General features: G+C 40.1%; 1 protein-coding gene across 2 annotated transcripts in view; it reads right to left on the bottom strand.

Annotated features, from left to right (window-relative positions):
• Positions 1 to 4,182: 4,182 nt before the first annotated feature.
• The window catches only part of LOC102075498 (sodium-dependent neutral amino acid transporter B(0)AT1), a 29,674-nt gene continuing 19,874 nt past the window's right edge, over positions 4,183 to 13,982 (bottom strand). For both annotated transcript variants that reach the window (XM_013273566.3, XM_019350820.2), the window contains exons 8-12: positions 5,659 to 5,815; positions 5,381 to 5,585; positions 5,089 to 5,248; positions 4,613 to 4,775; positions 4,183 to 4,359 (exon numbers count right to left, since the gene is read on the bottom strand). In XM_013273566.3, the coding sequence (XP_013129020.1) occupies positions 4,204 to 4,359; positions 4,613 to 4,775; positions 5,089 to 5,248; positions 5,381 to 5,585; positions 5,659 to 5,815 (841 nt within the window). In that variant the 3' untranslated portion in view covers positions 4,183 to 4,203. The remainder of the gene's footprint in view (positions 4,360 to 4,612; positions 4,776 to 5,088; positions 5,249 to 5,380; positions 5,586 to 5,658; positions 5,816 to 13,982) is intronic.

Raw genomic sequence — 13,982 nt, 5'->3', positions numbered from 1 at the left:
GGTTAAGAAAAACAACTTCACAAAATATAACCAAGTCGAGAGCACTCGTGTGGAGGAAGGTGTACCACTATCAAAGTCTACAATGAAGAGACACCAATTTCATGAATGGAAATACAGCGAGTTTACAACAAGATGCAAAGCACTCAAAAAACATTTATGTGAACTTGCACAGTTCTGAAAAAAAAAGAAAAGGAAAAGGTCTTTGGACAGAAAATACCCAGATTAACTTCTATCAGAATGATGGGAAAGGAAAAGCATGGAGAAAGAGATCTGAGGAATACCATATTGTCTGTCAAATATGGTGGAGATAATGTACTGTTGTACTGTACAGGATGATACTCTGTCCAGGTTCAACTAAATGTATGAACTTGAATGGGATTAAAAGAAACAACCCTGCATACCAGCATGGAATAATACAGCCTCTTAATAATCTGCCATTAAGCTGCAACATTAAAGCAGGATCTCTAAACATTTTAGAAGACCTGTTTTATTTTTTTCTCCGTATAACTTTGTTTTCTGTAGGATTGAGGAATCCTGTTAAAAGACAGATGACTCCATTGATCCATAACAGGCTCATACGCTTGATGAAAACACTAACCCCATGAGGCAAAGTCTTGCATGGAGATCCAGAACGATGGCAAATGATTAATCATTTTATATTTCTTCCATTTTTGAATGATTGCACCGACAGATGTCACCTTCTCACCAAGCTTCTTGCTGATGGTCTCGTAGCCCTGTACAGGTCGACAGTCGTGTTTGTCACGTTCTTCGACAGCGCTACATCGCTGAATCTGATGTAGACTACCCGAGCTTATGACAAGCAAACAAATAAATGCTAGTGGAATAACTGGTGAGGTAAAACTGGTGATAACTAACGTGTGTTAGTGGAAGTATTAAAATTTTGTAATCCATTTTTTTTACAATGCCATACGATGACAACTTGTTTACATATGTGAGGAAGAAAGTTAAAAATAAATGTAAAAATGAAAGCTCAGTAACTTTTATGGTCAAATCAGCCTTCCTCATACTATAAAACTAACCAATTAGCTTTACACAGCAATAAAATAACAGTTTTCCTTATCTCCATATCCTTTCTATGAATAATGAACTTGTCAGAAAGCTGACGTTGCACCTTTGAAATACAGTATTAACCTTTCTATGCAAAATATTATATAATGTATAGTGTGCAAATTAAACAATTAAATTAAATCCACTAAATGAAACATGCTTGAAAAGCAGATGAAATCCCTTTAAGAAAATCCTGACAGTATAATTAGAAAAAGACCAGATGAGTATGACTTGTTTGGAGACGTTACCAGGAGAGAGCGTCTTCTCTCCACAAAGTACACGGCAGCATTGCTCAGGTTTGCTGAGTTGCACCTGAACAAACCACAAGCATGGACTTTAGAAAAGCCTATGAGGTCATTCTTGAAAATTATTAATATAACATGCTAGCAGATTCACTGGCAGTCACTTGAACCCAACAGTGGATGACACATTAATCTCTTCTTTTAGCTGTTGTTGCAAAGACCAGGAATTATTTTTGGAAAGAATAATGATAAGGAATTTCTTCATTCTCATGTTGGTGAAAAAACATTAACATTGCTGTGAAATTCTGTGACGTTCAAGATAAATTCTGTGTACAACATCCTCTCCAAATATCATCAAAGTGCTTCACAGACGAGCTGCATTTGCGGGGTTACAGCAGTAAAGGAGTAGGAAAATACAGTTATCAGCAAAGGAAAATACAGTTATAAGATGGTGACGTGGCAACAAGCATGAACCGGGGAAAAGTTAAAAACTAAGTTGTTTGGAAGGCAAGCTTAAACAGGTGGGGTTTTAAACGTGATTTAAAGGATTGGATGGATTCCGACGCACGGACAAAAATCAGCAAGCTGTTCCAGAGTTTTGCAAAAGCAAAAGCACGGTCCCCGCTACTCTTCCGTCGAGACATTGGTTGCATTAAGAGCCCCTGGTTAGAGGATCTGAGTGCTCTCGTGGGGATGTATAGGTCAAAGAGGTCGATTAAGTAGCTGGGTGCCAACACTGTCATGAATTGTAAGATTTAGCATGCTAACTGAAGCCTGCAGAGTCTTGGGTTTGTTGCAGTTTCTCTGTGCATGACACAGTCAAACCTCAGGATGAATTTGCTTGGGCAACCGTTGTCTGTTCTATTATTTTCCAGGTACTTTAGGAAATGGAACTGGCAATAGTCACTTTTTTAATGAAAAATTATTAAACTATTACAATAAAAGCATATTTGCTTCACAAAGCACTTAAAAACATATTTATGTCTTAGCATTAGTTTAAAAAACCGGCATCTCATATCGGAATGGTTTGGTCTGGAGCGGTACCACTGCAGGAGTAAAAGACTGTTGGATGACTTCATTAAAAGTAAAGACAGAGTTCCATAAAATAAAGGAGATATAGTACAAAGCAAAGAAAGGCTGGTAGCATGTCAATGCATCTCCATTTTTTGTTTTTTAAACCAAAAAATGTAGATCTTGGAAATTAAACTCACAGCTAAGACCTCCTTGACTTCTTGACAGTGGTTTTTGATCAATGGTCATGACAATTTACATATTAATCATTAAGGAACTGACCGTACTGTCCATTGTTCATTCAGTGGGATAGTTTCAGTCATTGTGCAAATGCACTGTTTATAAGGTTGGGGAAACCTGCAGTCAGCTGAGACTGAAGAAGTCACTTGGATGAGTGATGAAATGTTTCTCCCACTGAAAACACTACAGCCAGATGAACAGAATCAACCTTTTGGGGTTTAATTACCTGGATGATTGAGCATGCATCAAGACTGCTGATGATCAGTTAATCAAGTGCATTTGATCAGCAGCACCTGGCTACTGCATACCCTCTTAATTCCTGGAAGCCTATCTAGTTTTTCTCTGACCTGTGTGATGCTTGTTTCCTTTTCACATGACGGTGTACATACATATACAGATGGGTCAGCTTAAAAAAGCTTCTTAGTGTTGGGCCTTCATAACAGCTTAAGTGCACGCAGACATCAATTCTATAAGTTTCCTGACATCTACAACAAGGTTCAACACTATTCTTCTATAACATGAGTATTTAATAAGACGTTACTGGGGTGTAGTTTGAGAATATCCTACACAAAAGGTCTGGAAAGTTACATATTCAGTATAATTCAATGCAATATATTCTGAAGTAGCCTAATAATTTTAAGAGTGTCTAAATGCAGTCAATACAACTGGCTCTCAATTAAAAGAGAGAAAGGGGAATTCAGCAGTGTTTCAACTGTGTTTATTTTTCATTTTCACAATAAACTGGAGGGTTCTCTAATAATAAAATAATACAAAAATGTTCTTTTGCATTCAATGGTAAAATGAAGAGCATTGGAGAAAGGTGGTTTCAGATAAAGTGCTTAATTAAAACAAAAATAATGAAAAGATTTTATGCTTTTTCCTTCAACTACATGTCACATGTAACCAGTCTCACAAAAATATTAAGTTTAAGCCCCCCGTTCTCCCCGCTGGTTGTCTCGCTTCAAGTTTCTGCATCTCGTCTCATCGACTTTTCTGTCACTTGCCATCCAGGCGGTGGAGTCAAACTCAGGTGCTTCTTGCTGTGAAGCAACAGTGCTAATCACCTCGTAGCTATGCTGCCCACTCCAAAATATAATTTATAAAATAAATATCTATTACACAGACTAATGAGATCTATTTACCACACTTTAATTCACTGTCAATGTGTTTTTTTGTTGGCAATGATTATTAATAAATGTTACCAAACACTTAATAGATTTTGTAATCAACCCGGTATCACAGCAGCAATGTAATAGACACGCCGGTCCACCGTGCAGAAGTTCCAGTGTCAGCAGGGGGAGATAATATATCTAAGGCCAAGAAGTTGCTAGTGAACAATGAAGGTATGAAGTACATATCAGGTTCCTATAATAGCCAGATTAAGCTAGGTGGCTAATGTATGTTTACATTTTAAATGTGTTAGTAATGTCTGTTTAAATGCGTTCCCATGATTATTTTCATGGTGGCTTGAAATAAAATACCTCCCTCTGCTATTACTGCAAATTACTGCACGTGTGTCTATTTCACTCTTGCAAAGCGTGACACCGTGGACCAACATGCCTGTTACATGTTTTGGCGTGATGCTGGATAGGAAACGCTGTTAAATAATCCTGAATTCTGCTTTGTTCTCTGATGTATTCATTTATTTTCTGGATGACATTGTTTTCTTGTAGCAAACAAAGATCAGCCGACATAACGCGTACATAGGCACTACCAGGCTGGGGACTCCTGCTAAGAGGAAGATAACAGCATAGATCCATGAGGGGTAGGGTATTGATGTCAAAGCTGGAAATGTCTCCTGTAGAAAAACAAACAAACACAAAAACCAACAACCTATTATTACCTGGAATTTGTGTGCAATAACTTTCCAAACTGGTAAGCTATGTGTGACTGCTGCCAAGTTGCTTATTATCTTTTGCCTTTACTTATGATGATAAGTATAAACATTTAGGATGCCATATAACTGCATCAGTGAACATTAAGATGCAAAGCAAAACAAAGAGGAGGTGCTTAAGTTGATTCAGTAACTAGGATGGTGGTTGCAAACTTACAGAATTTATGTCCCAGACTAGATAGTTGAGCTGCTTTTGGGCTTGAGTCACCAGGTAGAAAACCAAAATAACCAGGACAATCAGAGGACTGATAAATCGCCACGTAATCTGCCAGAAAATAGAGGGCTTTCTCCCAACCATGAACTTTATGTCCTCGTTGAACCTGCCAAACAAGAAAATTTCAGTTAGCTTCACATCATGTTATATAAAAATTACCACGTTTTGATGCTGCTTTTCCAAACGGACAAAGAATCTTAATGTCTAAGTTCAGGTATTTCCCTTAATACCTGAACTGTTTGTTTTAGCTTGATATGTGCTAAAATGCCTGCACCAAGCTAACCTCGTTGTTGTTTGTGCTTTGCAGAAAGCTGAGCTAGCTTACACAGCTTAATAGTAGTGAAACGTAAAGCTACTCGTCTTGACACTTTACTTGAGTTTCCAAATATGCAGCTGAAATTAATGGAAGCACCACTAACCTGTCAATGCCATAGATGTAAACAACAGCTATCATCTCGAACAATCCAATGGTCAGCAGTGGAACAGATCCAGCAAAGTTATCAAAGAGAGTTACCCAATAAATTCCTGATGGCTGTGCAAACAGGAGGCAGATGATGAAGGATACAAAACATGTTACTCCTAAAAAAATAAGAACAATGGATCTTATGTTAAAAATCCAGCGAGAAACTCTAAAAATGTTCAATTTAAATGTAAAATTCTGAGGAATGCATAAAAAGGAGATTAAAATAAAATAAACTAAAGCTGAATTACCAGTCAATATTTCATGGGGCCATCTTTTTGGAAATAAATTCAAGTCTTTCAAAGGGACTACGACTCCTTCGATGTTGCCAAAAAGTGTTGAGAGTCCGAGGCACAGAAGCATGATAAAAAACAGGACAGACCAGGCTGGGGAACCCGGCATTTTGGTAATGGCCTCAGTGAAGACAATAAAGGCCAGACCTGTTCCCTCCACTCCCTGAACAAACACAATGCAGATTAGAATAAAAATGGGAAATGGGAGTTTGATAGATTTTCATTTAAATAGGCACCTCACTGAGGAGCTTCTGCATGTCACAGGTTTTAATGTCCAGTCCAAAAACAGTATCCGGATAGGAGCTGTTCAGATGATGAAGGGCTGCATTGTAGTTGCTGGCAGTGATGCTGTCCTCAGGGAGCTCAAATCCATTTAGTAACGTCCTGATGTTTCTGATGAGAAATTACATCACATTAGTGATTCGGGGTTACTATTATCTACTTAAAGGATATGCTTGGATATGTTTATAATGGCAATGCACAAATGCAGGTGTTCATCAGGTATTCTTATCATCCCCACCACTGAGTTAAGCTTGTTAAGATTTTCTAGTCACATTAAACACATATTTTGCTGTAGCTTGATAAGAATGTTGTCAATAGAAAATTGTACTTAGTAGTCAGTATAAGCTTTTAATGATATAAGTTTGCATATGATAGAATACTGTATGTTGACCTTTTGATGACTTAGACTGTTGTCCACTACAAGACTGTTTTATAAATTCTTTCTCACAGCGATAATAGCTGAACAAGCAGGAAGAGGAGAGCTGGACACTTTTATCTGCGCTCTCTAACAAGAAGAAGGGCTGCGTCCTTCTGAATCTCACAACACACACACATACACCTGAACCACTCTTATCTTCGCGGTTTCCGGTTCAGAGCGCAATGGACGCATAGTCTCCGAGTTCTGTTCCAACTGAACTAAATTAAGGCCTCCAGACTCTGAAAAATTAAGGTCAGCCCTGTCAAAAAGGGATGAAAAAGGGAAAATCTAAAAGAGGACAGAAAACTACGCATCAGTCGAAGATTGAGGAGGCAAAGATCCAAGAAAGAATGGAACCACACGACAAGGAAGATGGCAGCTGCTTGCTATCTAGCCACCAGTCAGGGTTGCCGGAGTCTGGAGGAGAAAGCGTTATCCTCCGGGAGATCGCCAAAGTGGCCAAGGAACTTGGCAGCTTTAAAGATAAAGTCCAAGAATCATTGTTGGGACTCACGGAGGACATCGGCAAAAAGCTGGCAGACGAGTTGGCAGCTTTTAAGCAGGAACTAAATCAAAAGCTACTCGAATGTGCGGCTACACAGCAGTCACAGGGTAAGGCTATTGCGGAGGCAGAGGGACGTATAGCCGAGATAGAGGAGAGTGGAATAGTGACGAAAGAGGCCCTACTCGGTCTATTGAAAGGACAACGCGAGCTTCGAGAAAAGGTTATTGACCTGGACAGCAGATCCAGGAGGAATAATATTAGAATTTACGGGGTACCCGAGGACGCAGAGGGCGAGTCGATATTTGCCTTCGTACAAGATCTGCTTCAGAAAGAATTGTCCCTACCCGAAGGTATGTCCCTCCAGATCCAGCGAGTACACAGAGCCCTGTCACGTAAACCCGGGCCAGACGCGACACCGAGATCCATAATCATCAATTTCCTTCAGTTTGATGTAAAAGAGACGGTCCTTAGGCTCGCCTGGAAGAAAAAAGTATTGTTTGGAAATAAGCAGATTTTTTTCGACTACAACTACGCCTATGAAGTCATGGAGAAACGCAAATCTTATACGGGAATAAAAAAGGCACTAAAAGAGAGGAACATTCGGTTCCAAACGCCCTTCACGCGGATTCGCATCCACTGGAGCACCGGTCCACGGACTTACGAGGACGCAGAGGACGCCGCGAAGGAACTGAGAGCACGGGGCATTGAGGTGGCCCCCACACGTGCAAATCCGGGACCCAGCATCGAAGAGAGAGTACTTAATGCATTTTCATGGCATGGAGTGGATACGGAGAGGGACAGAGGGCCACGAATGGAAACTCGAATCCAACGCAAACTGCGGGAATTTAGAAGAGACTATTAAATATGAACGACAAAGAGGATAAGAGCTATATTCACAAGCAAGCAGACTATATAAGAAGGTAATATGTACTATTTGGTTTCATTGTTGTTCAAGTCGGTGTGTTGACAGTTCAGTTGAACAGATTTATAAGTTGTTATATATGTTGGACTCATCTAGTGTAAGTGGGATGAACCTGCTGGATAGTCGCCACAACACTAGGGAGAGCCCCCACCTTATGGTGGGTCCTTTCTCTCCTCCCTCCAACAGGGACCTAAAGGGGTCGAATGACCCTGAGTATTTGGAGGCTCTATTGTTTTTGTGTATTTGTTTTAGTTTGGTGTTAACAATGGGGGCACAATGTTTTACCTCAGTGACATTTGGAACACACACTCAAGGCTCTATCTGGTGTTATAATAAAGCCCAATGTTAAAGGTACTCTCACTTAATGTAAATGGGCTCCAAAGCCCAGCAAAGCAGGGGAAAATTCTTAGTAAACTTAAAAGAGAGGATATTGATGTGGCATTTCTACAAGAGACTCACTTGGTGGGCCTTGAGCACGAGAAACTTAAGAGACAAGGTTTCAAGCATGCTTATTATTCTTCAAATGGTTTAAGACATACGAGAGGGGTGATCATTTTAATATCAGGGAGGGTTATCTTTGAACATTTTGCTACAATTAGGGATAGAGAAGGCAGATTTATCATGGTACAGGGCAAATTGGATGGGGAATTGACTACGTTGTATAATGTTTATATTCCCCCTGGTTCCACATTTGATTTTTATAAGCAAGTATTCGAGAAAGTAGTGACAGAGGCACAGGGTCTACTTGTCTGTGGAGGAGACCTTAATATCACTCTAAAACCACATCTGGACGCATCGGGGACGAGAATATCTCAATCACAAAAATTAACTAGAAAACTGAATTTTCTGATAGAGGAGATGGGATTGGTGGATATTTGGAGGCATTTTAACTCAACAGTAAGGAATTATACTTACTACTCATCTCCACATAAAACCTATTCGAGAATTGACTACTTCCTCAGTTTTGGTACCGATATGAATAGAATACAGGAGTGTCACATCGGGTCAGTGGACGTTTCTGACCACTGCCCTCTATACTTATCCTTAAATCTTACTCAAAGGAGAAAAATAACCAACTGGAAATTAAACTCTAGTATACTGAATGAATCGACATGTGAACAGTTGACAAAAGATATTGCTGAATACCTGGAATTCAATGATAAAGATGAGTTACCCCCACCGATATTGTGGGATGCGTGCAAAGCAGTGATGAGAGGAAAAGTTATTGCTATAACCTCTAATATTAAAAAATTCAAAGTTGCAAGACTCCAGAAGTTGCAGTCGGAACTATTACAATTAGAGGCCACACATAAAAACACTATTGATACTAAGATAAAATTAGAAATGGCAAAGAAGAGAAATCTAATAGATGAGATATATACTCAAGATGTACAAAAGAAACTAATGCTGACTAAACAAAGATATTATGAGGGGGGAGCTAAATATATGAAACAATTGGCATATAGATTAAGGAAGCAACAAGCAGACAGAACAATATACAGGATAAGGGATCCGGAAACCAAAAGGGAAATGCAGGGTATAGAGGAAATTAAGTATTGCTTTAAGAGATATTACGAAAAATTATATTTACAACCACCCACAAACAATGACGATCAAATGGAGAGTATGTTAGACAGGTTACACCTCCCTAAACTTACAGCAGAAGATAACAATTCGTTAGTGAAGCAAATTACAAGGGAAGAACTTCACTTGGCAATTACTAAACTCAAGGCAAACAAATCCCCAGGTACAGATGGCTTTACTGCGGAGTGGTACACGAAATTAAGGGAACCTTTGACACCGGTCCTACTTAAAACATTTAATTGGGTCTTAATGAAGGGAGAAGCACCCCCCTCGTGGAAACAAGCCATAATTTCTATTATACCTAAAGATGGTAAAGATAAATTAGAATGCTCCAATTATAGGCCAATAAGTGTATTAAATGTAGATTACAAACTGTTTACGTCAATCATAGCACGGAGACTTGAAGGGATCATCCCAAGGATAATAAATCTAGATCAAACTGGATTTGTTAGGTCGCGTCAAACCCATGACAGTGTTAAGAGAACTCTGCAAATTATTAGACACATTAATTTAAATAAAATATCAGCTATATTACTGAGTCTAGATTAGGGCTGCCACGATTAGTCGACTAGTCACGATTACGTCGACTATTAAAATCGTCGACGACTAATTTAATAGTCGACGCGTCGTTTGAAGCTTTGTAAGATCCCAAAAGACGCAGGAATAAGTAGTAGTATTTAAGAGTGTAATAACGGACTGAAACAGAAGATGGCAGCACTGCATGTACAAGGATGCCAGCTGCCGTTAAACCCCGAAGAAGAAGAAACTGTGTTCCAGAATTCATAGCGCGGCCCAGCGCAGTTGTCAACAATGGCGGCAGCTAGTTAGTTTTAATATTACAATTATTATTCTTTCTGGGTCACAAAATAAACGTTTAACATATTTTCAGGTGTACATTTTACGTCCAATGGATGCATGATCTGATTAGTCGACTAATCGCAAAAATAATCGGTGACTAGTCGACTATCAAAATAATCGTTTGTGGCAGCCCTAGTCTAGATGCTGAAAAAGCTTTTGACTCTGTGAGATGGGAATTTTTATTCCAAGTAATGCATAGATTTGGGTTTAATGGGTCCGTCACTACAATATTGAGGTCTTTGTATAATAGTCCAACTGCAAAAATAAAGATTAATGGTGAACTTTCAGATGCTTTTAAGCTCGAAAGGTCCACAAGACAGGGATGCCCACTGAGTCCACTCTTATTTGCCATTTTTATAGAGCCATTGGCTCAAGGGATTAGGCAAAATGATAAAATAAAAGGGATTAAAATTGCTGGAAGTGAGCACAAATTGGCCATGTTCGCAGATGATGTTTTGGTTTACTTATCACAACCTACTGAATCTTTTATGGAACTTATGTCAGTGTTAAAGGAGTATGGGTCCTACTCGGGATATAAATTGAATATACAAAAAACACAAGTCCTTAGTAGCTTTTATAGCCCCCCTCAAAATTTACTCAGCAAATACAAATTAGGCTGGGATAAAAAAACAATCAAATATTTGGGCATCAACCTATCAATGGATATAAACAGTTTGGAAAAAATCAACTATTCCCCACTTAAAAAAGATATCATGGTCGATATTAGCAGGTGGTCATTAACCCCTTATTTAACCATCTCTTCTAGAGTAGATATAAAAATGAATTTGCTCCCAAAGATATTGTATTTATTCCAGTCGATTACTATAGAAAACCCTGATAGATACTTCGTAGAATGGGATAGGATCCTCTCTAGATTTATATGGGCGGGTATAAAGTCAAGAGTTAAGTTTAAAACACTTCAGCTTCCCAAGGATAAAGGAGGACTAGGCCTCCCTTGCTTACATGACTATTATAGGGCAACTCAAATAAGAAATCTGGTGGGCTGGTGTAAACCTGGATACTGTTCAAGATGGAAGGAAGTGGAATTTTCCTTGGGAGGTAATTTCCCTGTCAGGGCACTGATAGGAGACCCTTCGGAGTTAAGACTCCTGGGAGACCCGGGTAACCCTTGGATAGTAAGCTCAATAAAAATATGGAAAAGAGTACTCAAAAAGAATCAATTAATACAGAGGGCCGGATTGCTTAGATGGTTTGCATATGACTCAGAATTTTTGCCGAGTAAGACCGACTCGACATTTAAAATATGGGCTAATAAAGGCCTTACCACATATAGTACTTTGTTGAAAGAGGGAAAAGTGATGAGTTTCCAGGATCTTAAGAAAAAGTTTGGGTTGCAAAATCAAGATTTTTTTAGGTATTTGCAACTGAGGGACTTTTTGAATAAAAAGTTAAAACATCCCCAATTATCGACTGAGAATGAAGAAATTATTTATATATTCGAGAATGCATATAGAGATGCACCCTATCAAAAAATTATTTCCAAATTATATCGTTCACTGACTAATCTAAGGGGCCATGATACAAGATATGTTAAAGCTAGATGGGAAATAGAGGGCAATCTATCCTTAACAAGAGAGGAATGGGAGGGGATCTGTAGGCAGCAGTGGTCGGTAACAAGTTCCCCTTTGTGGAGGGAATTCAGTTGGAAGAATGTAATTCGTTATTTTATTACTCCGGCGCAAAAATCCAGCTATTCTCACAATACAACATGCTGGAGGCAATGTGGACATGTAGCAGCAAATCATTTCCACATTTTTTGGGAATGCCCTCGAGTGGTACCATTTTTGAAGGAAATACATAAGGTCCTGGAAACAATCTTCCAAAAGAAAATACAATTCTATTTTGCAGTATTGTATCTAGGTAACTTAGAGAGTCTTAATCTATGCAAATCGGATAAATACTTGTGTAGTGTGCTGTTGGTAGCTGCCAAAAAGGCCATAACCCGCCATTGGTTAAAAGAAGAAATTCCTACTATAAATGAGTGGATTGATGTGATATATACTATTTTTGTTATGGTAAGAACAATTTTTAGGCTAAAGTTGCAGGCGGACACATTTGAGGAACACTGGTTCAAATGGATGAAATATATTCAAAATGTGAGGTCTGATTTTGTATAACCCCATTACATTTTCTGGTTGTTGGTAGGTGTTTCTTTTCTTTTTCCTTTCTTTTCTTTTTTTTTTTAATTTATTTTCTTTTTTTTGTTTTTTATTTATTGATTTATTTATTTTTCCTTTTGTTGTTGTTGTGTCTGTTGCTGGTGTTTTTTGTGTTTTGTTTTGTTTCTGTTTGTTGGTTGTTTTTCTTCCCCTCCCCTCACGGTGATTAAGTTGTAATGTTGTTCATGTTGTATAAATAAGAAAAACCAATAAAACATAAATTTAAAAAAAAAAAGAACCACTCTTATCTTCACTCCCTACGCACTAACATTCCTCTGCCTATGAATAGACGTATTCACTGTTGTATTGCTTTGTATATAAATAAAGACCAGAGCGGTAACAGGGCGCGCATCACAGGGCCCCCACTCTGGTGTGAGCGTTCTGTGATCGCCCTTGTATACAAGTAAATGCTGCAGCGTCTGTGTGTTTCTACCCTTAGACTCTTAGCTGAAGAAGTGTCTTTAGAATAAATCTCTTGACATTTATTTTGGTCCTTCGAGAGCCGGATCAGAAATATCAGAACTGTTATCTGTGACTCTGTTCCAGGATCTGGCACACTGTTTCCTGACGCCGTGGAGCCAGCACCGAAGACTGTGCACAGCCCTCTTAGACGAGGAGGACCCGGGACGTTTGAGTCCGGGCCGGTCTGGTCCACGGCGGCGGGATTCAGTCTGACGATTCGAACCACCAGTGAGACGTCTGAGGGTGAGAAACACTATTTTGATATATAAAACCGCCGAGAAGGTTTTCATGAAATGCGCAAAATAGGTTTGCTGTAGCCGGAATTACTTCGTGAAATGCGCAAAATAGGTTAGAAGTAGCCGCAATTACTTCGAGAAACGCGTAAGATAGGTTAGAAGTAGCCGTAATTACTTTGTGAAAAATAAAATAGGTTAGGATTCGCCGTAAGGAACCGAATTAGACCTAGGTTTTAGAGGTAGCCGTAATTACTTCTAACAAATTGTAAAAGCGCGCAAATGTCTGTGTGTGTATGTGTCTGGAAGCAAGTTTATTTTACAGTGTGGAGGTAAACACAGACGACACGAGAGCTCTCGATTAACACTCCTCGTTTATTCCCCATCACAACACAACTGAACACTTTTCCCTCCAAAACATAGCAACAACACTTCCTGAGAACTGGGTGTGAGTGGAGCCCTCCAGTGGTCCACCACACATGCCCCCCCGAACACCCAGTAGGGTCATCCCTAGTCCAGAACCCTCGCTTTAATCAAACGTCCAGAACGGCTGAACCGGGGAGGTGGAGAGCTGGCTGAGGGAAACGAGCCTGAGGACCAGGCTGGCATGGGCGGCCAGGAGAAGCTGAAGATAGCTCGGGCCCCGCCAGGTGGGGGTGCTCCCAGAGGAAGAAGCAGGGCTGTCCAGTCCAGTGGAAGGCGGGCGGCCACGGCGGGGGCCTGAGCCGGCACCAACTGATCATCCTGCAGCACATGTGCCGGCTTAAGTCTGTCAATAGAAACAGTCTCCTGACGACCCCCAAAGTGCAAAAGGAAATGCTTCCGGCCCGGTTGAATAACCCTAAAGGGGCCATCATACAGTGGACGCAGCGGAGGCCTATGAGCGTCATGCCTGACGAAAACAAACTGCGAAGAGTCCAACGACCTCGGAACAAAGGTGTCGGGCAGACAATGGTGCACTGGGCCAGGAAGAGAAACGAGTCTCTCGGGGACGGAGAGACAGCACAGAGGGAGCGAAGCACGGGGGTGGGCTCTCGGGCAAGAATTCCCCAGGGACCCGGAGGGGCTGACCGAGGACAAGTTCAGCCGGGAAACCCGAGGTCTTCTTTAACCGCG

Source organism: Oreochromis niloticus, linkage group LG22, assembly GCF_001858045.2.
Source record: "Oreochromis niloticus isolate F11D_XX linkage group LG22, O_niloticus_UMD_NMBU, whole genome shotgun sequence".
NCBI classification, from domain to species: Eukaryota; Metazoa; Chordata; class Actinopteri; order Cichliformes; family Cichlidae; genus Oreochromis; species Oreochromis niloticus.
Note: the sequence above shows the minus strand (reverse complement) of the source record. Positions and strands in the feature narration are given on the sequence as shown.